Below are 22587 nucleotides of genomic sequence, written 5' to 3'. Positions count from 1 at the left end.
CCCGGCTGAGCTGGAGTCTCTGACCAGGAGCCCCACAGTCTGCCCGCCCTGCCATGGCGGGAGGCTTGCCCACCATGTGCTGGTTATGCCGTGGGAAGCGCCAGATGGACCTGAGTTTGCATCCTGAACCTGCCCTTGGTATCCATGTGTTTTCAGGAAAGTCCCTCTGCCTTGCTATGCTTCAGGTTCCTTATCGGAGAAACAGGTCTTTTGTTATCTACGTTCTAAGGTTGTTGGGAAGATTATAATGATCAAATGGGAAAAGGTGTGCAGGCACCTGTCACTTGGAAGTTCCTGAAATGAGAGCTCATTTTACTCTTACTTCTTAACTGGAGGCCCCAGCTGTAGTGATCTCCCGGCCTGGCGTTGCCTTATTAATAAGTGATATTCCCTAATAAATGTGAGGTGAAGAAAGCTCCCATGGCTGAACAAGCGTGGGGCAGGTGGGGAAGCAAGCTGAATGAGTTCTTCCCTACAGAACGTAGTCAATCGGCTAACGGATGCTGTGACTCTGCTAGGGTGCGACCTGCACTAGCATTTGTGGAGTTCTTTACGGGGCCATAGCCTCTGACTGATGCTCCGCAGAACTCTCACTGAGCCATGCTGATCTCCCCAAACCTCTGGCTTTGATGGATGAGGAAACGGCAGCCCCAGTGCCAACCAGACAAGAGGTCGCAGAATCAGGACCAGAGCCGGGCCCACCTGACCCCCTGGCTCCTGCTAGCTGCCACCACTCTGTCTGAGCCGGGCTCCCTCTCTCCGCCGCGCTGGGGTCTGCGGCTGGTCCTAGGAGGGCTCCTCAGGGGACAGAGTCCCCGGACAGCACAGGGAAAGGAAGGTGCCATGAGCACCTCGCCAGAGCACACACAAGAAGCGGCGAAAGGGCGGTTTGGGGATGCATGACACCAAGTGAGCAAGCCGGTGAACCCAAGGAGGGCCCGTTCGCTCCTGGGTAAGACCCCGAGTCCATGAGAGGAAGATACCGAATTGTACACTTGCAACTGGCGTCAAGGATCAAGCTGAAGAGACCAGGGCAGGCAGCCTGTTAATGCCACTCCCCGCGGCCAGTCACACAGCCATCTGCAGCCCGGGCCGCACTTGACTGACATGAGCAATTACATGTCCTGCAATGGCAATGAAGCAATAAAATTTATGTCTTGTCATCTCTAACCAGATTAGACGGAACCCTTCTCATAAATGCAATCCTAAATGGGGGTTTTTAAGAACATAAGTACAGTGAAGGATCCTTGAGTGTATCCCTCAGAGTTAATTAAAATCCTCCCCAAGAATCGGCCGATGATAGATAGCAGGGACGGGGAGCCTTTTAATCCGCGGCAGGGCGAGCCCCTGATTTCCCTCCTACCTTGCTCAGCTGAGGGGGCTGCGGCTCACAGCATCTGTACCACAGAGACTTCAGCACCGCGGCGAACGGGGTGACCCCGATGCCCGCCGCGATGCACACGCTCACCGGGTAGTGGAACACGTCGGTCAGCGCGGCCCCGAAGGGCCCGTCCACGGCCAGCCTGCAAGCAGAGCGCCCCGCGGGGTCAGAGCCCTGCGCTCAGGGCGCCCCCCACAACCAGCGCCTCCCAGGCGCTGTGCCTGCGGGTGTGCAGGGAGCTGGCTCCGTGCTGCAGGCGCCCCGTTGGAGCTGGGGCTCAGCATGAGCCTAGGGGGCCTGCCTCCTGGGAGGGGGGCGGAGGGGGACAGACCGCCGGCCCAGGTGTCCTTCATGGAGGGGCAATGCCCCGACTCCCGGGTTGGAGCTCAGGCCTCTTCCACCAGGCGGGCGCTCTTCTTCCAGGTCTTAGAAGCTTGTTTGGGCTCCAGGCACCATGAAGCCCATTCATGATGCTTCTATTCCTTCCTTCTGTTCTCCTGGCTGCCACCAGAGCAACAAATCGGGGCCTCCGGCTGGTTTCCAAGGCTATCTGCTCTTTCGTTAACATCTTTCCCTCCCCTGTTTTTACTTATTCGGTCTCACACCTTCGTACCACCTAGTTATGTAAATTTTAGCCTCACGGAAGCCATTTGTGTGAAATCAGCAAAAACATTTGGAGGTCATTTGTCAGTTAACGTGCAATTTCTAAAACCCGTTATTTTAGATTGTGCAAACTCAAAATCTGTAACGATTAGGCGAGGGTGGCGCTGGTGTGTCCTTGCTTAGCAAACTTGTCTTGTTAAGGAGAAGGCATATTCACGGCATAAATATAATTGTCTTTAACATGGTCCTCACTGGACTGGCCCCTGGATTCCACTCCAGTTGTTTTTTTAAAAATATATTTTATTGATTTTTTTACAGAGAGGAAGGGAGAGGGATAGTTAGAAACATCTATGAGAGAGAAACTTCCATCAGCTGCCTCCTGCACACCTTCTACTGGGGATGTGCCCACAACCCAGGTACACGCCCTTGACCGGAATCGAACCTGGGACCCTTCAGTCCACAGGCTGACACTCTATCCACTGAGCCAAACTGGTTAGGGCATCCACTCCAGTTCTCACAACCAGTTCTCCACGCTGGCTGTTCTGTCATCTCCTAAAAATAAACAGTACCCCGTTGTGCCACAGGCCCTTTGCACATCATATTCCAAGTAATCACCTGGAACACTCTGCCCCACCTTCTCCCCTGACTGGGTTAATGGCTGCCCTTTCAGGAGGTCGTATCCCAATCGTCACTACCCTGGGGAAGGTTCCTGGGCCCCTTAGACTAGTTGAATCCCTCTTTATATAGTGCCACGTCCCCTCCTCAGCAGCCCTCGTCACAATTGCAATTTCACACCTGTTTTGGGGGTGTGCGTGCAGCCTTTGCTTGCTGCTGCCTCCCAGCGCCTCACACCAGCACGCAGTTGTTCACTAACAGTTTACTGAGTAAATCGTAAAGGGAATGCTTAAAAGACTTCCGTCAGCAGAATGTGTTAAAAAAGTCAACTATTCTGAAAGCCCACATTTACATATGAACAGAGATATGCTAATTAAAAGGGTTCTAAGCTATTCATCACCACCCCCTAAGGGGTGTCTGTTGAAGACACCCCAGTTTGGCCCACTGGGCTTAGGATGTGCCCTGAAAGTTCAATTGAGTTTATTTTAAAATATTCCACCTGCCAGACCTCCTAATAATTCAAATGAAGTCTCCCCACGTTAATCTTAATTAATAAGGCTTTATTACATATGGATATATGGAAATGGAAGAATAAAAATAAAAGGTCACTAACCAGAAAGCGTTAGTATCTCAGCCCACTGCAGATTATTTCATAAATAATTAGAGAAGGGGCATTGGGAGAGAAAAGGGGAAACCGTCCATGGATTAACATGTCCTGTTGGTAATTGTTTTTATAATTAGTCATATTTGGGGTTTATATGACACTGATTTGAAAAGATAACAATGAAATCCAGAGAAGAATTGTGTCCTATAATCCATAGAAATAGATAATACACAAATTTCTGCATAATTAGACTTGAGAACCTAAGCCAGAAGCGGCAGGCAACAATATTCAGCCCCGCTTCCCTGCTAATATAGGAGTCCCTCCTTCCACCTCCCTGACCGCTGACATTTTCTGATAGTAAATTGCAGGGCACCTGGCTCCATTCAGGGGCAGCTCTAAGGAGAGAGTTTTCTCCCACGTCTCACGGAAGTATCTTCTGACTACGCGCCCCTCCTGTCTTCTTGAGACACACACATCAGGTCTTTTCTCTGTCCTGCGCCTCAGGCCTTTAAATACTTGCCGGTAGCGATCATGACACTTTAATTATTCTTTTTGGACCAAAATGTCTTCATTTCTCAAGACCTCTCATGATCCTGAGATGGCTTCCTTTGCCCAAATTCCTGTTTATCAAGTTCGCTCAGCGGCTTCCTCTTTGATGGGGATACAGAGAATTTCTAACAAAGCAGCACAGAAGGCAGTTTGCCTTTCCAGTACTACCCACACAGGCTGTTCCCCGTTGCTTATGGCCGGCAGCTTCCCCCACTCACCTCATCAACCTCTAGTCTCGCCTCTTTTTTTTTTTTTTCTCCCAATTTATTTTTAAAAATGTATCTTTTTATTGATTTCAGAGAGGAAGGGAGACGGAAAGAGAGAGATTAACATCAATGATGAGAGAGAATCATTGATTGGCTGCCTCCTGCACGTCCCACACTGCGGATTGAGCCTGCAATCTGGGCATGTGCCCTGACCCGGAATTGAACCTTGACCTCCTGGTTCATAGGTGGACCTTCAACCGCTGAGCCATGCCGGCTGGGCTCGTCTTGTCTCTTTGAACCCGAGACGTTTATTCATCCCTGTGCTTCTCCTTATCTAATCACTCCTTTGCTGTCACCTCCCTGGTAAGTGACCTTTCTTATTTTGCTAATAATAATAGCTAACTTTAAACAAAATCTTTATTGTTGAAAGTATTAATATGTCCCCTTTTTTCCCCATTAACCCCTTCCAGCCCGCCCCCACCCCTTCCCCCAGGCCTTCACCACCTTATTGTCTGTGTCCATGGGTTATGAATATATGCATTCAAGATCTTTGGTTGAGCCCTGACTGGTTTGGCTCAGTGGATAGAGTGTTGGCCTGCGGACTGAAGGGTCCCAGGTTTGATTCTGGTCAAGGGCATGTACCTTGGTTGCAGGCACATCCCCAGTAGCAGGTGTGCAGGAGGCAGCTGATCAATGTTTCTCTCTCAGGGATGTTTCTAACTCTCTATCCCTCTCCCTTCCTCTCTGTAAAAAATCAATAAAATATATTAAAAAAAAAAGATCTTTGGTTGATTACTTCCCACCCACCCACCCTCCCGTGCCTTCCACTCATAGCTAACTTTTTTTTATTATGCATGATGCTGAGGGTTTATGTGGACTGTCCCATTTAATCCTAAACAAAGTCTCAGGTGCTGCTATCATCTTCATGGGGAGACTGAGGCTCGGCGGTTCAGGACCACACACACAGTTGGGCTTTGAACCCAGGCTGTCTGAGGCTGGAGCCCTGGCTCCGGGAGGCAGGTCAAACTGCAGAAAACTCTAGAATCTACTCTGAGAAAAGTCTTCCATTTTACTGTAGGAGCGAAAGTCTTCTAAAGGAGCTCACTCGCTCCCCCTTTCTCCTGGGCTCAGAGTAAGGCTCTGGGCCCTGCTCTTTGCCTCGGTTTGCTTCTCCTCTGGGCTCCTCGGTCACTGAGTCCCTGGGGCTGGACGAAATCCTTTCTGGATCCAAAACCAGTGAAAACCTACGGTTCTTTCCCCCAAGTGTTTAATTTCACTCAAAACACCTTTGAGAGATAAAGTCATTTAAGGAGCCCCAATAAAATGCTGGTACTTCCTGGGTTAAGATATAAACAAATTCTAGTGTTTTTTTTTTTGGTTTTACTGCTAGTACTTGTGCTGGCACACACATATTTGTTCAAAAGAATTGAACAAATAAAGGGAAGCTGCACTGTTTACGACGACTCGTTTTTATTTATTCCTACATATTTATTGATGCAACTGAGAGTGAGGGCCTTTTCTAGCCCTGTGGGCGCCAAAGTGAGCCAAACAGATATGGTGCCTTTACTCACAGAACTTCCATTCTAGTGTGGGGAGGGAGATGTGAACAAGCAGGTGCTGTCCTAGCTGGTGTGGCTCAGTGGATAGAGCGCTGGCCTGCAGACAAAAGAATCCCAGGTTCGATTCAGGTCAAGGGCACATACCTGGGTTGCAGGCTCCTCCCCGGACCGGACCCTGGTCAGGACTTGTGCAGGAGGCAACCAGTCGATGTGTTTCTCTCACATCGATATTTCTCTTTGTCTTTCCCTCTCTCTTCCACTCTCTCTAAAAATCAATGGAAAAACATCCTTGGGTGAGGATTAATAAAAACCACAAACAAACAAACAAAACACCAAGAACAACAAGTAGGTATTTAGTGTGTCAGGTGGTGGTCACGAGCAAAGTGACCCCAAGCGTCAGCTGGGCACAAGGAGGGAAAGAAAGGATTCACTAGGAGCCATTTGAGCAGAGACTTGAGGGAAGCAGGAAGCACAGATCCAAGCAAGAGTGTCCCAGGTGGAGGAGAGGCAGCGGCCAGGTGGGGAGAGTGTGCTTGCTGTGTGAGGGAAAAGAAGGGCTGATGCCCCCAGGGAGCAGGAGGTGGAGCCCAGGAGCCTGGGGCCCTGGGGGGGGTGTGTGGTGGGGAGATCCTGTCAGGCCCTGAGGTGATAGAAAGCATAGGGACCTCTGAGAAGCACGTTCAGAGTCATTGTTGGGGGATTGGCTGCAGTGCTAGCTGGTCTGTGAAGGGAAAGTTTGGTGAAGAGACTGAATAACTGTATGCCCAAAGCAGAGACCAGGCTAGCAAATAGGATGAAGGTATGGATCTTGCTGAGGGACCTGTGTGTGTGTGTGTGTGTGTGTGTGCCCGCTCGCCTGCTTTTATCCCTATTAAGCATTTATATTGCATTCTGAATCTTAGAATCCTGTTACATGGCTTCATTTCCATGATAAAACAAAAGGTCTTCATGGAAGCGTCAGGTGTTACCATATGACTGGAGCTCTGGTCTGGTTTGGCGTCATACCACTCCTTAGTGCTAATGTTTGGAAGGAAAGCTTGTGGCTTTTCCTACCCGTTAAACACAGCCAAGTCCAGTGCTACGCAGTTATAGCTCAGTGTCCCACGGGAGGGGGGAAGGGTACAACACACTGATCAGATTCTGTGCCTCAAATTCATCCCAGTGCCTGCTGTGCCACCTGTAAATACTTGTTAAGTTAAATGAGTTAAAGCACCCATTTTGAGTCCAGGGGCTCATTTATTCCCTTATCAGATATTTACTCTGCACCCACCATGTGCCAGAAACTGTTCTAGGTGCTGGCCATTCAGAAGAGAACAGACAACATCTGGCTCCCAGAACGTTCCATTCTGGGTGTGTCTTTACAGTGTTCACCACCCAATTTCTTATGCCAGCGGCCACTGCTTGGTGGTCCCTGGTACCCTCCGAGGATGGCAGAAGAAAGAGTATCTTGATGCTTCTTTTGAAATATCAATTTTTTCAAAAATGTTTTTCTCAACATTGTGTGTGTGTGTGTGTGTGTGTGTGTGTGTGTGTGTCCCTGTTTATCTGGGGCCCTACACACAGGCTTTGTGTGCTTATCAGGTAATCCTGCAGTAAGAGTAGGAATCAACATTAAGCCATTGTTTTCTAAAAGGAGCCAAGGAGTGGTAATTTACATGGGGCTTCTGTCATGTTCTGGATTGCATCATCTCCCCCAGGTGATATGTGACCTTATTTGGAAATAGGGTTGCTTTAGCTGCAATTAATCAAGTGAAGATGAGGCCAGACAGTCGGGTGGGCCCTTATTCCAGTGACTGGTGTGTGTATAAGTAGAGGTTTCAGGAACACAGAGATGTAGTCACAAGAGGGAAGAACACTGTGTGACAACAGAGGCAGAGAGGGAACGCTGCAGCGGGCGGCCAGGGAAACAAGGAGTGCTGGTCAACCCCCCGAGGCTAGGAAGACATAAGGAAGGCTTCTCCTCCACAGTTTCGGAGGGAGGATGGCCCTGCAGACACCTGGATGTTGGACTGTCGTCTCTAGACCTGTGAGAGAATGATATTTCTGTTGTTTTAAGCCACCCAGTTTGTGGTCCTTCATTACAACAACCCTGGGAGACTAATCCAGATGGCACTATTCTACAGCCTTCTCAGACCTGCCTTTTGCACATCTTCCTTGTAGCAAAATGAAATCATTTGCTTGCATTAGACCTCCGGAGGTCCTGGAGGAAGGGCTGGACTGTCAGGTCATGGTGTCATTAACTTCCTGGACTGTCAGGTCATGGTGTCATTTTATGAGCCTCGATCTGGGATTGTTAGCGTTTTCCCCAGTGTCTGGAGCCTGCGGATCAGTTCTGACCACGAAGCATGCTTCTTAGGAAGACCAAACTTCACAAATATAAAGACCTCCGCCTAACAGCAGAAAGTTCACAGGGCTGTCTTACTCATCACAGGCTGCAGATAATCCACCACGTGATGGTTTGGGGCTGGGAAAGCAAAATTCTCCTTCTTCCTGAATCACCACCTGCCTTTGTTGAACATTTTTATTTTTAAAAGAAACGTATTTGCTTCTATCAGAAATCTTCTAAATTACAGCTGACCCTTGATCAACGTGGGGTTAGAGGCACTGGCCCCTGTGCAGTTGGAAATCCATACTCATGACTCCCCCAGAACTTCATGATTGTAGTGTTTATATAGATTCTCAAATTTAATAAATGGACTTGAACTTACCATGTAGATATTAAATTTAGCAATAAAAATATTGCTAAATTTGGTAGCATGTTGATGCACTAAAATACGTACCTTACTTTAAAAAATATTCCACCCGACACACAAAAAGGGGATGGGATCCAACCTTGGCAGGCTCCAGGGCTCCTTCAGGGCCTGGCCCTCAGCTCCAAAGGCCCGACACAGAGCTCCGGTCCAGTCTCCCGCTGCCCGGATGTGCACACTGAAGAAGTCCTCCTGGGGCGCGGAGGTGAGGGTGAAGGGGTGCCACTCCAGCCAGGATATGGACGGGCACTGTATCAAGACGTACTGCCCGGGTGCCATGTGGAAGTGACGCTTTTTCATGTGAAGTTCCAGGACCCCCGACGGATGGCTTACCACCTAAAGTAGAACAAGAGAGTTGGTCTTTCTACCCAAGCCAAGTAATAAGAAAATAACCTTCATCACATCAAAGGTTTTTACATTTTAATTTTTTTTTGAAGTATAGTTTACATATAGCATTTGTAATGAGCCTCCAAGCATCTCTGACATCATGTTTACGTCTTGGTTGGCAAATGCAGTGAGATTGGAGTTCAATTCCGTCACAGTGATGTCTGAAACTTGGGTAGCTGCACACAGGTGCAACGTGGTGTCTGGCACATGGCTTTATGTCTGAGATGGCCAAGCTTTCTTAGCATAGTTAACCGGACCCAAGAGAATATACACTAGCACATCACGTATTGCACATCACTATGCTTCAAGTTATTAAAATAGTCACAGAATTATCTCCACGTTTTAAAAATGTAGGTCCTGTTTTAAAGGATCTGAATCGCTTCTCAATCCTTTGTGAATTAGCCCTGGTATTTCTTCCTTGTAAGTGGGAAACCCTCTTCAAACTCACTCTGAAAGGTTTCCTTTTGTTTGAGTCACGTGTCATCTATCTCCTTCCTGCGCTCTGAGTTTTAGTAGAGGAAGCATCATGCAAAGCTCTTATCACTGTTATAAGAACTTTATAGCCTGCTGCTTATCAGAGGCAAGGAACTAATTTCCCGTTTTTTAGATTCCCATCGGTTTTCTGAAAAATCTCTCCAGGTCCCAGGTTTTTTATTGTGGCAAGAGTTATAAGGGAACAAAATCTCGTGTCCAGATTCTGTGACAATATTTTTCCACACATACGAGAATTTCACCGCATTTTAATCACTAGTTCTGTTTCTCTTCTCCCTACTGATATCCGTTCTGATTCTGCCGCAAAATTGTCTCCCCAGTAACAGCTTTAGTAGATTTCTAGACGTTTACTGTCTAGCATTTGATACAGCCTCATAGGCTTTGGTGCTTAGCTTGAAAATAGCAATGTAGCAACAGCTTAAAACAGAAATATGGAGCAATTTCTAGGCTTCTGCTCTCATGAAGACAGTTAAAGGGATATAGTATTCTATTAATACTGTATTAGCAAAGTGGTATAGGCTTGGTTAGCAGAGAATTTCCTCTTAGACATTTAAAAAACTGGGGGTAGAGTATTTGGTACTTTTTCAGTCTCCTAGACCATGTATTCCTGGTCTGTCTGCTCATATCTTCCTCCTGCATGAGGTAGACATTGGTGAGCCATGAGTAGGGTTGGCAAGATTAGAAAATGCTACCACAGAGCAAGTGCCACTCATTCTCCAGGGCAGAGCTCATCCTATGTCCTTCCTCTCTACTTTGAGGCCCTCAGCACCCCGCCTCTCTGAACCTGAGAGCGACTGTTCCCCCATCTTCTGTTCAGTGATTGTAGGTATGAGAGTATAGGCTTGAACACACATGCATATCATTTGTGTGTTTGCAGAATCTGTGCCTCAACGTGGTGAAGGAAGTGATTATACTTCAAGGTGCTATGACCAGTGTAAAGCAGGCTCAGTCCCTCTGGAGAGAAACTGAAATAGAGAGAAATACAGCCAATTTGTGTGCTGCCCCACAGCCTTTATCAGAATTCAGTGCACCAGTCTAGAGCCCTGGTCCCTGCCTTCGGTTAAATTAGTCACACGAAAGGATGTGCAGGAGGCAAGCAATTATTAGCACAGAAGATGAGCCTCTAAATTATAGACAGTTCTGCAATAAAGATGGCAAATTAAAAACTTGGGCTAATAAAAAATTTCCATCTACACGCAGGCTTTTATTCCGACATAAAGCTACATGCATACCTTTGTAATGACGACTTCTTGGTGAAATCGCCAGAACCTAATTAGTCTTTCACATGCATACAGGACCACAGGGCCTAAAACCCATTTCCAAGCCTACAGAGAGAGAGAGAGAGAGAGGAAAAGGAAATGAAAATAGAACCAAATACCTTCAATTTGAACCAAATCAATATGTTACATGATGGGGTTTAGACAGTTTTCTTTAACTTTGGGCCAGTTGTCAACAACAAAGATGTCTCCTTGTATTAAATACTAGAACATTCAATTATTCCTTGAAGTCTACAAGCTTATTTAAGAGATTAAACTCTTCTGTATTGGTTTTTATGCTCACTTGATCAATGATGCCTTTATGTAATCAGAAATAATTGAATTTGCAAAGAAATAAGAAAGCAGATTGATGTTTATGTTCCATATGATAGGGTCATAAATGCTCTCAAACTCAGCCAAAGTCAAAAGCTTATAAAGCTACATTACTGAGCCAACATAGGACATGGGAAATTAAATAAAAACATTTCAAATAGTAATTTGGGGGGCCAAAATGCATCACAACTTGGGGGGTCTGCCTGAAGAAGTACCCCCACCCATCACACACATATACACTCACACATATACACGCACAGCCAATGTGATCTGGAATAAAACATGACGTTAGTTTCTCAGTATTTTCAATCCACGTTTACAGAGTCAGAACAAAAGCCTCAGCTCACTATTACAGGTCCTACGGTTCCGGTCTCTGTCACAGTGAGAACTGTAGCAGTGATCATTTCTATTTTCACTAAAGCCCATCCCCTGTTAACCTTTTCTGAGTATAAACTGCATTATTGGTGCTCATTTGACCAGCAGGCTATTCCTGTCTCAGGGGTTGGGGACAAAATAAGGTGTCTTCTTTCCCTTAAAGGAAACCAATAGGAACTTTAAAATTTTGAAGGCTTCTCCTAGGTCTTATCCCAAACAAGCCCACAGGACATATGCTACTCCCTCTATTTTACAGAAGTAAAGTAGAAATGAAGGCTCAGCAAGTTCAAATTGTCCAAGGGCACAGAGGCCGTAAGATGCACAGTAAAGACGTGAACCCCAATGTGCCTGGCCACCTGGGCTGTGCTCTTTCTAGGACCCCAATGCCCCCTCGAGCATTTACCATGTCATCACACTTCTTCCTGTCCAACACTGACATAGGTGCTGACACTTGTTTTACAAAACATTAGAAACGTATTTATTGGATTTCAGGATGCCTAAGGGTTCTTGGAGATCTAGTGTAATTTTGCATGTATAGAATTAAAAACCAGAATGGGTATGAGTTGCCTGGGAGACAGGTCTAGATCACAGAGACCCAGGACTATAACTTCACCCATTCCACCATTTCCCTGAATTCCCTTCCTGGTTCACTAAACCCAGCACAACTTACTTACTGCCTTAGGAACAGGAGAATGTCCAGGAAACTATCACCAATGGACTTACTGTCTTCAACACTTTTTAGTCCCTTGCCTGCTATCCTGCTCCATCTTTCCTGTTGACAGGCCACAAGCACTTCCGCATTATTTTTATTCCTGTTATCTTTCTTGTTGTTGTGAATTCTCTCTTATTTCTGGGCGTGTTTGCATGGCCCCTCTTCTCACCTACATCAGCCTTCTCTGCTTTTCCCCTGAGAGCCTGTTGTTTACCTGAAAAAGGTTTGATTTGTGCAGGCTACACAAAGCAATTTGACCCACCTATTCTTTTCTGCCTCAATAGCACTCAGCAACATGTTCAGAGTAGCAGAGAGAATGAACCTTTGTCCACCCACGCTGTCGGTGAGGCCGTGATGATGGGCAGAGTGAAGGAAAAGATGGGAAGGGGACCTAGGGACCGAGTCCTTCGGTTGCTTATGCTCAAATGAACCAAAAAGTGCTTTGAGAACTGGTCTGGGTATTGACGGAAATAATAGCAAGAACACAATTCTTTCTATATAAATTTAGAGAGGTGTCTGCAAAGACATTCACATGGTCTCTGTGGATGTTTATGAATAATGTTCCATGCATATTTTGGAAAGTTTTAGACATCACAGACTTGATTTCGGTGGTGTCCAATCAGGCACGGTCTCTGATTTTTCCATGTTGATAAGATGGAATGGATTAGTTTTCTTCGTATGGCTCGTCAGGAAGGAGGATGTAAGCTATTAATCCTCAGCTCTATCTCTTCTCTAGTAAATAAATTGCTTCAGGAGGAGAAAGCCCGATTTAGTTCCACTGTGATAGTTAGTCCCAGAGCCGCTGGAAGTTGGGGCGTGAGGGAGAGGGTATCTCAGAGGATTATCCTGATAGCAATGGCCAATGCAGACAGGGTGAGTGAGGCCAAGGAGGCCAAGGCACTGAGCAACCAGGGCAGGTGGAGAGGGAGATCGGAAGCCCCCGCTTCTGGTGTTGTGGTTACCACGCATAACCCTATGCCTTCAGGCAAGTCTTGAGCCTTTTCATGGTCAGGTTTTCTGTTTCGTAAAATGGGTTGGAAGAAATGATTACTTTGGGTAATCTCCAAGATCTTATATGTTTTAGCTTTATTCACAGAGATAAATATCAGGTTGGGGACATGTACTCATAGATAGCAGCAGAGAGCTGACAAGGTGAGGGGTGGGAGGAGGCGAGAGATTCAGAATGGATGCTGGAGGGTATAGCGGTGAAAGTTCATGGCCACAGAGTTAGAAACTCTGGTTTCTTGATGTGGCTTTGTGGGCAATGCCTTTGTGACCACAGGTAAGAAATTAAAACTCCTTGGGCATCCATTTCTCCGGCTGTTTAGTATCTAAGTTTCTTAAATGCTAACATACTTTGTGGATTCTTAGCTTTATTTTTTCTTCTCCAAAAATACTCAGAAAGTTACTGTACAGTGAGTATTTTATGATAGAAATAAAAACCACTTTGATTTAAAAGCTGCAGTAACGAAACTTATTTCCTTCACTTTCACTTCTGGTTTTTCATTCCTACCAGAAAATAAGAACATGCTTTGCTTTGAGTTTATTTTATGTGTGAGCTTATGAACAATAAGATTTCCAGGGCAGGAACCACATCTCTGAATCAAGTGCAGGTCTAAATGTGTAAAAGCCACTTGGAGAAAGTTTGCTGAATTGACTCTGCAGCCATTAAAACTTTCCCTGTAGTGTTGCTGTCATTCCCTAATAATTTAAAAAGCTTCAGCCTTTATTATTGGTATTTATTATTACTGATTGATGCCATAGTTCAGTGCAACAAGGTGCTTTTATTTTTGGCTAAGCAAGACCAGGTATCTTTTGACAGTGGATCACATGAATAGTTCTAGAATCTGGAGTCTTGTATGTCTGGGTGTAATCTGGTGTCTTGAATTTCAGGGTAAAAGGGGCAGTGAGACAAGTGGGGGAGAAGGGACTGCAAGGTATAATTGGTTCCTTTGATCAGTTCAGTTTCTAGGAGGTGATGTAACGTGGGGAGTAGTGCACCGCTGAGGGTGAGTGGAAATATTCCATTGATAAAAGCGCCATGAAAATGCACTGAGTTAAGGGAGGCCAAGAGGAGGGGATGAAGTCCTGCAAAGACAGGGTGCATGTGGTGCCTTGAAGTGCAGGAGTCCCTCCTTGTCCTTGGGATGCCTTCTGGATTCAGCGTCTCTAAGACATCAGAGAGAATATTGCGCACCCAGCCAAGCGGTAATTGCACAGCCCACACACGCTTTGAATTAGGATCCATTAAAAATAATAGGAAAGAGTGACAACATGAGTTTGGGTGTGCAAGGAGGTGTAGCAGGGGCGAGTTAGAGAGATGGGTAAGTTCTCCCTCTTAATGATAATTAATGCCGGCATCTGCTGCTGCCGGCAGCAGCCTCTGGTCCGTATTCATGAGGTGTGGGGAGATATTGATTTTTTTTTTATGGAGACGATGGAGCTGGAAATTTTAGAGAGGCATTCATGTTCCCCATTAATATGCAGGCTGGGTACTGGCTACTGATAGTTGAGTTTAAGACAGAGACAATCTATACTGGCCATTAAAGGAACCACAGTCTATGGGCACATCTATTCCAGTTCGCTCTGTTTTAAACATTCTTCCCAGCAGTTTTCACCTTAAAATCCAGTGCTTAATTTAATGTATTTGAGGATTTTAGAAAAAGTCGATTGTTTTATCTTTCCAAAGTTGATGACTTAATTCCCTAAATCCCACGATTTATATTCTGTTAAATACTATGAGTCCATTTTTTATGACTTTTTTTTTCGGCGGGGGTTGGGGGCACTTGTTTTCTTCTAGTTTTAATCTCTGGGCTTCATTTTTTTTACACATCACCCAGCCATCCCAAGGTTTGTGTTGTTCTAAGATACCGGAGAAGACCAAATAGGATTATTATTTCTATTTTCCTATGCCATCAACAGAAATGATTACAGCACACCAGGAAACCTTACTTCTGAGATCTTGCAGGCACTACCATCCACTCTAATTAAGTCTCTCTTCGGCTCCTATTGTCATTATTTCAGTTGTGGGAGCTTAATTAGAACAGAAAGTAAATGCATTAACACCCCCATTTTTTCTATCCCGAAAGCTATAGAAAGAAGGAAGACAAGCTTAGAAGGAGGGCATGTTCTCATCTGGTTGTGGCATAACGTTCATTTGAGAAGTGATGCTGTTCATTCTCAGAATGCAGTAGAGGGACAGGGAGCTGAGCTTGCTGAGAACAAAGGATGGAGAGCCACACGGCTTTCTTCTTTTAAATATGTTTTTATTGATTTTTTTAGCGAGAGAGGAAGGGAAAGGGAGAGAGAGATAGAAACATCAATGATGAGAGAGAATTATTGGTTGGCTGCCTCCTGCATGCCCCCTGCTGGGGATTGAGCCCACAACCTGGGCATGTGCCCTGACCAGGAATCAAATCAGCGACCTTTTGGTGCATGGTCTGACGCTCAACCCCTGAGCCACACTGGAATTTAGAAGTCTTTCTAATTCCCCCAGAGACATTACTGTGCTCGTGGTGCTATGAATTCCCACAATATGAGACGTCCCCATTTCAATGTAAGTAGAACACATATCAAATCAGACAGAGTGCTTTTGGCAGTAAACCTCTTTTTGAAATTATCCATAACTCGATTTCTCCATTAGCACACTTAATGAAGACTTGGCTTTGTCTAGTGGTGACATGGGCTGTTCTTTTCTCAAGCATAAAAGAGCTCTAGTGCTTCTCACTATGGAGACAGCTATTTTTAAAGGCTCCTGGGTTCATTCTTACCGAAGGCTCCTTTCCAGAAAATTGAGGCACGGGGCACGGGGCAGCCGCCTGCCATTCAGCATAGTGGTCTCTACAGAAGGTGACGTTGTGTTGTAAGAGGCTCTCAGGAGTTTGGCCTCGAACAATCCGACTTGCCGTTAGAAACAAAACAAAACAAAACAAAACCCCAACATTTTATACTGATTTTGTGCAGTCTTGACACCACAGATATATTCCACAATGGGCTCTAGAATCACACTTCCACTGTCTCACAACGGGCTCTCATCCATTCATTTCCCTCAGCACCTTTAAAAACGGGAACCTAAGAAGCTCTGAGTAACTTTGAAGACTTCAGAAAAGAAGTGTCCCTCGGTGGTATCCTGTGTTAAATGGAAAGTGTCTGTGTTAGAGAATTTATAATGAAGGGAAATTGTTTGAACACATCCTTTTGTAGACTGTTGAATTTAATTAGGTTACATCTCATCCTGATTGCTGATTCGGGCTAATTGGCTAACTTTGTACTATTTGAATCTTTTGCAGGTTTATTTAACTTCTACCCTTCTTGGTTTGTTTCTGAGCACCTAGAAGTTTTTAGGTGAAGAAGTCAGAGGAAGTGCCTTGAATAATAATATTTCCCCCCTGGTGACCACTGGCAAACTTAGTGTTTGACAGGGTCAAAGTAGGTCAGTGTGAAGTGCATCTTTAGGACTAGATTGTCAAACCTGAGAGCGAGAAAAGAAACTGGCCTTGCGAACAGAGGGTTGGATGGAGGCCTGTAGTCCTTCCGTATTGTATTTGCCACGAAGGCAGTGCTGACTGACCTTTGACTAGGAGCTTTGGTACAAGTTCCTCGATGTACCCATGGGTGCCCAGGCTGTGAAGCATAAGACATTGAGGTTGGGTCATCTGGCAGTTGCTCAACTCCTAAGTGTTTACTAGTATGAATAAAATACATTGGTTTATTTTTGAGAAACATGTTTCTCACAGGCAGTGAAACGTGAGCATCACAAAGGCTCATGTTCTGGGTGGCCTGTGGGCACCACGTGCCTCCTTGCATTAGCGGGATGGGGGGAGGGAGCAGCAATGCAGTTGGAGAGCTGGTCTCTTGGCCTTTGTCCCATCTGCTTATGGGAGTCATCCAGGCTTGATAACACCCTTTTGACTTAGATGAGCAAAACTATCTCTGAATCTCCCCAGATACAAGAAGGGGAGATAATACATGGGAGCCGGGGGAAAGAACCTGTAATTTTAACACCTTCATTCTCAGGCTGTAGGCAACATTCCCTGTATCATCTAAAGAAACCTCAGGACAGTCCACCAATGCTGTGTCTTTAAAATTTTTAAAAATTTGTTATGTCTTCATCTATGCCATCCCATAATAGGAAGATTAGTGGGCTTCAACACATTCCAATAATCCTCCTTTACTGGAAATTTGCAAATTACTTTTTGCTGTAAACAGTAGCTGTAAAATACTTCAAGCTGAGAAGATTAGATGAGGCCCTTATCCCAAAATAAGCCTTTCAACTCAGTTAAAATGACTAAAAATGCCATCTTATGAAATGGTATTTGGATATTAAAAAATATCTCAGTGGAGCACTGCCCATTGAAATCCTCTTGTACTTGGACAATGCGCCAGGGTGTGAATGCAGGGGCAGTGGGATGGGGGGCGGAGGAGTGGGGGCTGTGGGATGGGGGCAGTACATGCATAAGTTTTGTGAAGAGACTTCTAGACTCACATGGATTAGGAAGAGCCTCTCAGATGCACTACAGGGGTTAACACCGGAACTGGGAGAAGAATCTGAGGAGGGATGAACAGTCTTTGGGGTGAAATCCTTTGGGACTACCCCCCCTTCAAGATGAATAGTCAGGGAGAGGGATTGATCACACACTCAGAGGAGCTGGTTACAGATATTTTAAAGTTAAAAGAGACTAGGAAGCCTTAGTCAGGGAACAGCAATGCGAACGCTGGTTGACTAGGTTCCTAAGGATCAGCAGAGGGGCAGGCAGTTGGGCGGGTACTATACGCCCCAGGGGCAATTCTTCCTTCCACTGTGTCCCTGTGTCAGACAAGCTATGGATAGTGGGGGAGCTCTTAGGCATAGGTGCGACAGCAGCAGAAGTATGACCCCCTCCCTGGGGTTGGGGCTGAGATGGAAGGGATGTCCAGTGTGGGGCATGGGAGGAGGCAGAAGTGAAATATGGGTGTCAAAAAATATATATTCCCACAAGCATTGAATTGTGGGAATAGGTTCTGGATGAAGCATGCCTCTATTGTCATCAACCTTCATTACAATTCCTGCATTTTATGAACATGTCAAGACTCCCCAACAGAGTTGCCGAGGAAAAATAAATATAACACCTCCACGCCTATGTCGCTTATTTTCAGTTTTACTGAGAAAGGAACCATGGTGAGTGTGCCACATAGAGTGATCTATGTGTCCTTTACTCCCCTGCATGTCATGTTCCTCCACCCAAAGGACTTTCTAAGAGATGGAAGCTTGCACATTGAACACAGTACAGACTTACCCTGCCCCGTGGATAGCCAGGCTGATGAAGAAGATGATGAAGAGGTGGTGGGTGTACCAGAACAACTCGTAGGAGGTCTGTCTGATGAACTCGGTGGAAGAGGTCACGATCAAGATGAAAGCCAGAGAGATCATCAGGCCAGAAATGCCCGTGATCGTCATTAGCAACTCGGAGGTGGTGTTCTGAAGAGAAGCAGGCGCCAGGGCATCCATGTCTTAGTCCTAATTTTCCATTTGAGGGCCAACACTTGAGCGTCCAAGCGAGGAGCAACTCAAATGTTCTAACCAGACACATACACAGGGTGGGGCAAAAGTAGGTTTACAGTTGTTCGTGTGGAAAGTAATACAATAAAGAGCAAACAGTAACACAGGAATAAACTCTAGTTTCGCACACTGACACTGTAAACCTACTCGTACCCCACCCTGCATTAGCTTCAAAATGGTCCCCATACAAGTCAAGGAGGGAGTTCCTTTTCCCTGGCCTCTCCCCACCTGATGGCAGGCATTCGCTTTGTGAAAATTTCATCAAATGCATTTCATTAACTTCACTTTTCATCTGTATAAATCAATTTTCAGGTCAAAGATACTAGTTTGAACCGAAATTAGGGCACTATCGGAAAATACATTTTAAGATCAAATACTGCAAGATAAATCTGAGTTTCAAGTTTTTAATTTTTAAATTAAAAATGTGGATCCCTTTGCTTAATTGCATCTTAGCATGAAGAGATGCTGTTCCTGAGAGGTCCCTGGGAGGCCTCCGAGCCAGGCAGCGCCAGCCCCTGCCCCTCTGGTAGTTAGCAATGCCTCGCTTTTGCTTTTTAATTGGAAGGACCATGACTTGCATTTCTTTCATGCCACCTCAGGAGGCTCGGCGTAAGACTCTGCAAATCCGAGCTGATCAATAAAGATGCGGCTATTCTTATCTGGGCTGCTCCGCCAGAAGGCCAGCATTCCGACCTGTGAGTGCCGGGGATGGTTCAATAGCCTCTTAGCATATAAACCACAAAGCATTTTGTGTTTATTGTCAGTTTCCCATATTCTCATCAAGTCATTAGTATTCATACGTGGTGCTACTATCGTTGAGATGACTGTGAGCTTAATAAACTCCCACTGTATCTTTTGTCAGTAAAATCTCATTAATTTGGGTTGCCTTGAGTTGCTAGGTAATTTGGACCGGGACTTCTCTGATGTTTATTTTTTTTTTCTTCATAGAGCAAACGGTGGAAATGAAATTGGAAGGGTGAGTCCAAAACATTTAAAAGATGTTTTCCAAGTGTACTCACATATTTTAGAAAACCATTTATATCACATGATGTGCTAATTCCAAACCATTCCTCTGCTTATTAAAGCAAATCCCTACGTCCCTCTTCTTGCACCATCCTTACAGACTGGTTTGAGTTGCAATGTAGCCTCTAAAATTTAGAAATACTCTATAAAATATACTTGGTGTTACTGATACTCATCTTTCTCCAAATACCCCAAATTAGAGGGTTTTCTGGGCTTAATCAGTACGTCCATGGTAGATTACTACTAGTATTTTTTTGAAATAACTATATTGGAAGTAGTTTAATCATGCTGTTAAATTGCTTTAAAAGTATTTATAATAAATGTTGTTTACTATATGGTCTCTTTAAAATGTTGAGACTTATTCTTGGGCTTGTGTGGCAATGAACTCTCCAGAGCCTTAGCGAAGAAAACAGTTAACCCTAGTAGGTGCCCAGATAAACGCTGAGGCCCAAATGAGTACCCCAAGGCATTCCCGCAGTAGGGCATCTCTAGTTTTGATTTATGACTTTGAAACTTGTCCTTTTAACTGTTATCAGCTAAAAAAAATGTAGCTTTACTTGACCGATGGTCTCATATTGGAAATTTTCTTTAGGATAATTAGGGGACATGACATGGAAGAATTTCCCCAAAAAGAGGCTTTGAATTTTGCTTCTTCAAATAAGGCTGCCTGGGCAAAATGGCCCAGATGGTAAGGGAGAGCTTTCCATGTCTGGACTGTATTGTCTTGGGGCTCTTCTTGAGCAATACAGATTTTTTTCAAACCGGATGAATGTTCTGGATGCATAGTCCAAGATGGTAGTGCATGGCGAAGGGTTCAGATCATGTCAGGAGAAAGGCAGGGGGTGGATTAAGCAAGAGGAATGTCTTAATCTCTCCAGGTGGATTTCTGTGGCTACGGGTTTGGTTTTCTTGTTGTTTCCCACATGTGCTGCCTCTCTCTGCACACAGACACTTAGCATGAATGAGGTCACTAGCCAGGCAGGCCTCATGAGGAAAGTAGCTACTTTGCCTAGCATCTGATTTGGCAAACCAGCTAGTCACACGTGTGCCAAAATATGATACAGGAGAACTGATCCAGAACACACTTTGCAAATTGAAAATGAAGACACCTAATTTATAATCCCTGGATTTATATGGCACTTCACATTCTTTATGAGTCTAACATCGGCAAAAAAATATCTAAAATTTTAAAGATTAGCGATTTAACAGGTTACTGCATTTCCTCTTTAGGCATATTTATTATTACTTTTTGCTAGAAACAAATTAAGTGGCATCAGTTTTTCTCCTTACTCATAACCTCTTAGCAAACATTTATTGGCAGAAAGAAAATAACTTTTTTAAAAAAAGTGAAATTAATGTTAACATCTGGCAGTAACTTCTCTCAAGCTCTTTTATGAAAAGCTTTTAGAATACAGTGTTCTTGATTGTAAAAGGGATCGGAAAAGGACATGTTTTTCAGATGAAGAAGTAGGCAGCGTGCAAGAGCTCACCGTGTGGAAGGTCCGGATGGGGTTCAGGTAGCTCTCATTGGAAGTGTCGCCCAGTTTGGAAAGTGCAGCCAGAAGTCCCCTCGCCTCCGCTGACTGACCCTGGTGGTAGCGCTCCAGGTTGCAAGCATGTGCCACGATGTGGATGGCTGCAGACAAGGAGGCAACATGGGCCATGAGCCATGTGGTTTCTTCCTCTGTAGTTACTCAGAAACACAAGGTCTACATGGTCAAGCTTTTCTGCTGTGGTGTTTATAATCCCAAGGCAGAGTGAGCTACCCATGTTGCCAGAAACCAATTCCAGCATGTAATAATTACAAGAGTTTTACCAAAAGGTTGGTGAAGCTTGGTGGGCTCAACAAGGGTGAGCCACATATGTAGTTTACCTGTTGGAAACGGCTAAAAGGCACTTCCCCCCAAACCTGAATAGGATTGTTAACTGCCAGACAGCTCAGGGCATTTTATTGCCTCCTGTTGGCCAAACACCCGAACAGCTGTAGGCTATTCTCCAAACTGATAATGCTTCTGTATTCTACCCTTTGATACCTTACCCTTTGAAGTGTATATCTCCACCTTGCCTTAAGGACAAATTGTGTTAGAATAAAAGCACGGGTCCTTGGTCAAGGTAGGAGTCTTTAGCTCCCTTTAGCTGAAGGTCCTCTGACCCCCCAATGCCTTTCAAAATTATCTTTCATCCTAGGACTCCTTCTTGAATCTACACGCAACCCCTTTCTCCAGAATGCTGAACCCTTTGTAAGGCTGGGAAAAGAACCCCAGCACCGTGTGTCTTACCCAGTGTCTTAAATGGAGTGAATTGAATACTTCCTAAAATATATTGTATGATTTTCCATATTCATACTGATTATATTAAGAAAAAACATAAATCTCGATTCACCATAATTTAATTATAAACATGTGATCATTCTGGAAGTGAAATAGGTATTGTTATCACAACATAATGTTGAATAAAACTTCTTTCCCAAGAAATCATTATTCTAGACTACTGATCTGAAGCTGTCCATGGGGTGCATTGACTCTGAGGCCTCCCAGAAAGTGCAAGTCAAAGAGACACTGCCTGTGCCCTGTCTGGTGCCACCTGGCATGAGCTACAGAGTGATCTGCAGATGGCTGCTACTTGTGCTGGGTTTGGAGATGCCTGGGAGAGACCAAGCTGTGAACCAAGGCCTGTTGCTACTAGTGCTGGGCCTGGGTCTACTTAGCCAGAGGTATAGGGCATGCTGAGGCCAGATGCTGCTTAGTTGAGAGATTCGAGGAAAGTCTGAAGCTTGAGGCAAGAGAGGCCATTTGTATTAAAAAAAAAAAAATAAAAGCCACTGGAAACTCCTTGGGTACGCCTGCAAGTCGGGTGGAGCTGGTTCTCAGGGAATCATTACGGTGGGGCTAACGATGTTAGGTTGGTGGGGGTTTAGATATTGTGCATACCTGCCCGCTCTGTGGGGGTAGGACCCAGAAAAGGGACAACGGCCTCCGCCAGCACTTCTGTCTGGGGAAAAGCTGCCCCTCCAGCACTTTTCCCAAAGCCAGATAATTCCATTTCTCCCCAGAGGTCCCTGACACCTTTTGAGCTGCTGCCCCAGTGCTGGAGCTCAGAGGGAGCGATTAAGTCCGTGCAGCCAGGCCTTTAAGAGAATGCCTGGGACTCCAGCAACCTCCATCTCCATCAGCCACCATCCATGCTGGTTTTCACAGCCAGAAG

General features: G+C 45.2%; 1 protein-coding gene across 1 annotated transcript in view; it reads right to left on the bottom strand.

Moving 5' to 3' along the window:
- The window catches only part of NOX3 (NADPH oxidase 3), a gene marked incomplete at both ends in the record, with an annotated part of 53724 nt that overhangs the window by 20826 nt on the left and 10311 nt on the right, over positions 1-22587 (bottom strand). Inside the window, 6 exon segments of the mRNA XM_079779656.1 lie at positions 1364-1523; positions 8350-8603; positions 10379-10471; positions 15593-15722; positions 18098-18279; positions 20874-21019. Coding sequence (XP_079635782.1) covers positions 1364-1523; positions 8350-8603; positions 10379-10471; positions 15593-15722; positions 18098-18279; positions 20874-21019 — 965 coding nt within the window.

This window comes from Cnephaeus nilssonii, assembly GCF_951640355.1.
Source record: "Cnephaeus nilssonii genome assembly, chromosome: 9".
Classification (NCBI taxonomy): domain Eukaryota; kingdom Metazoa; phylum Chordata; class Mammalia; order Chiroptera; family Vespertilionidae; genus Cnephaeus; species Cnephaeus nilssonii.
This window is presented reverse-complemented; position numbering and strand designations above follow the sequence as displayed.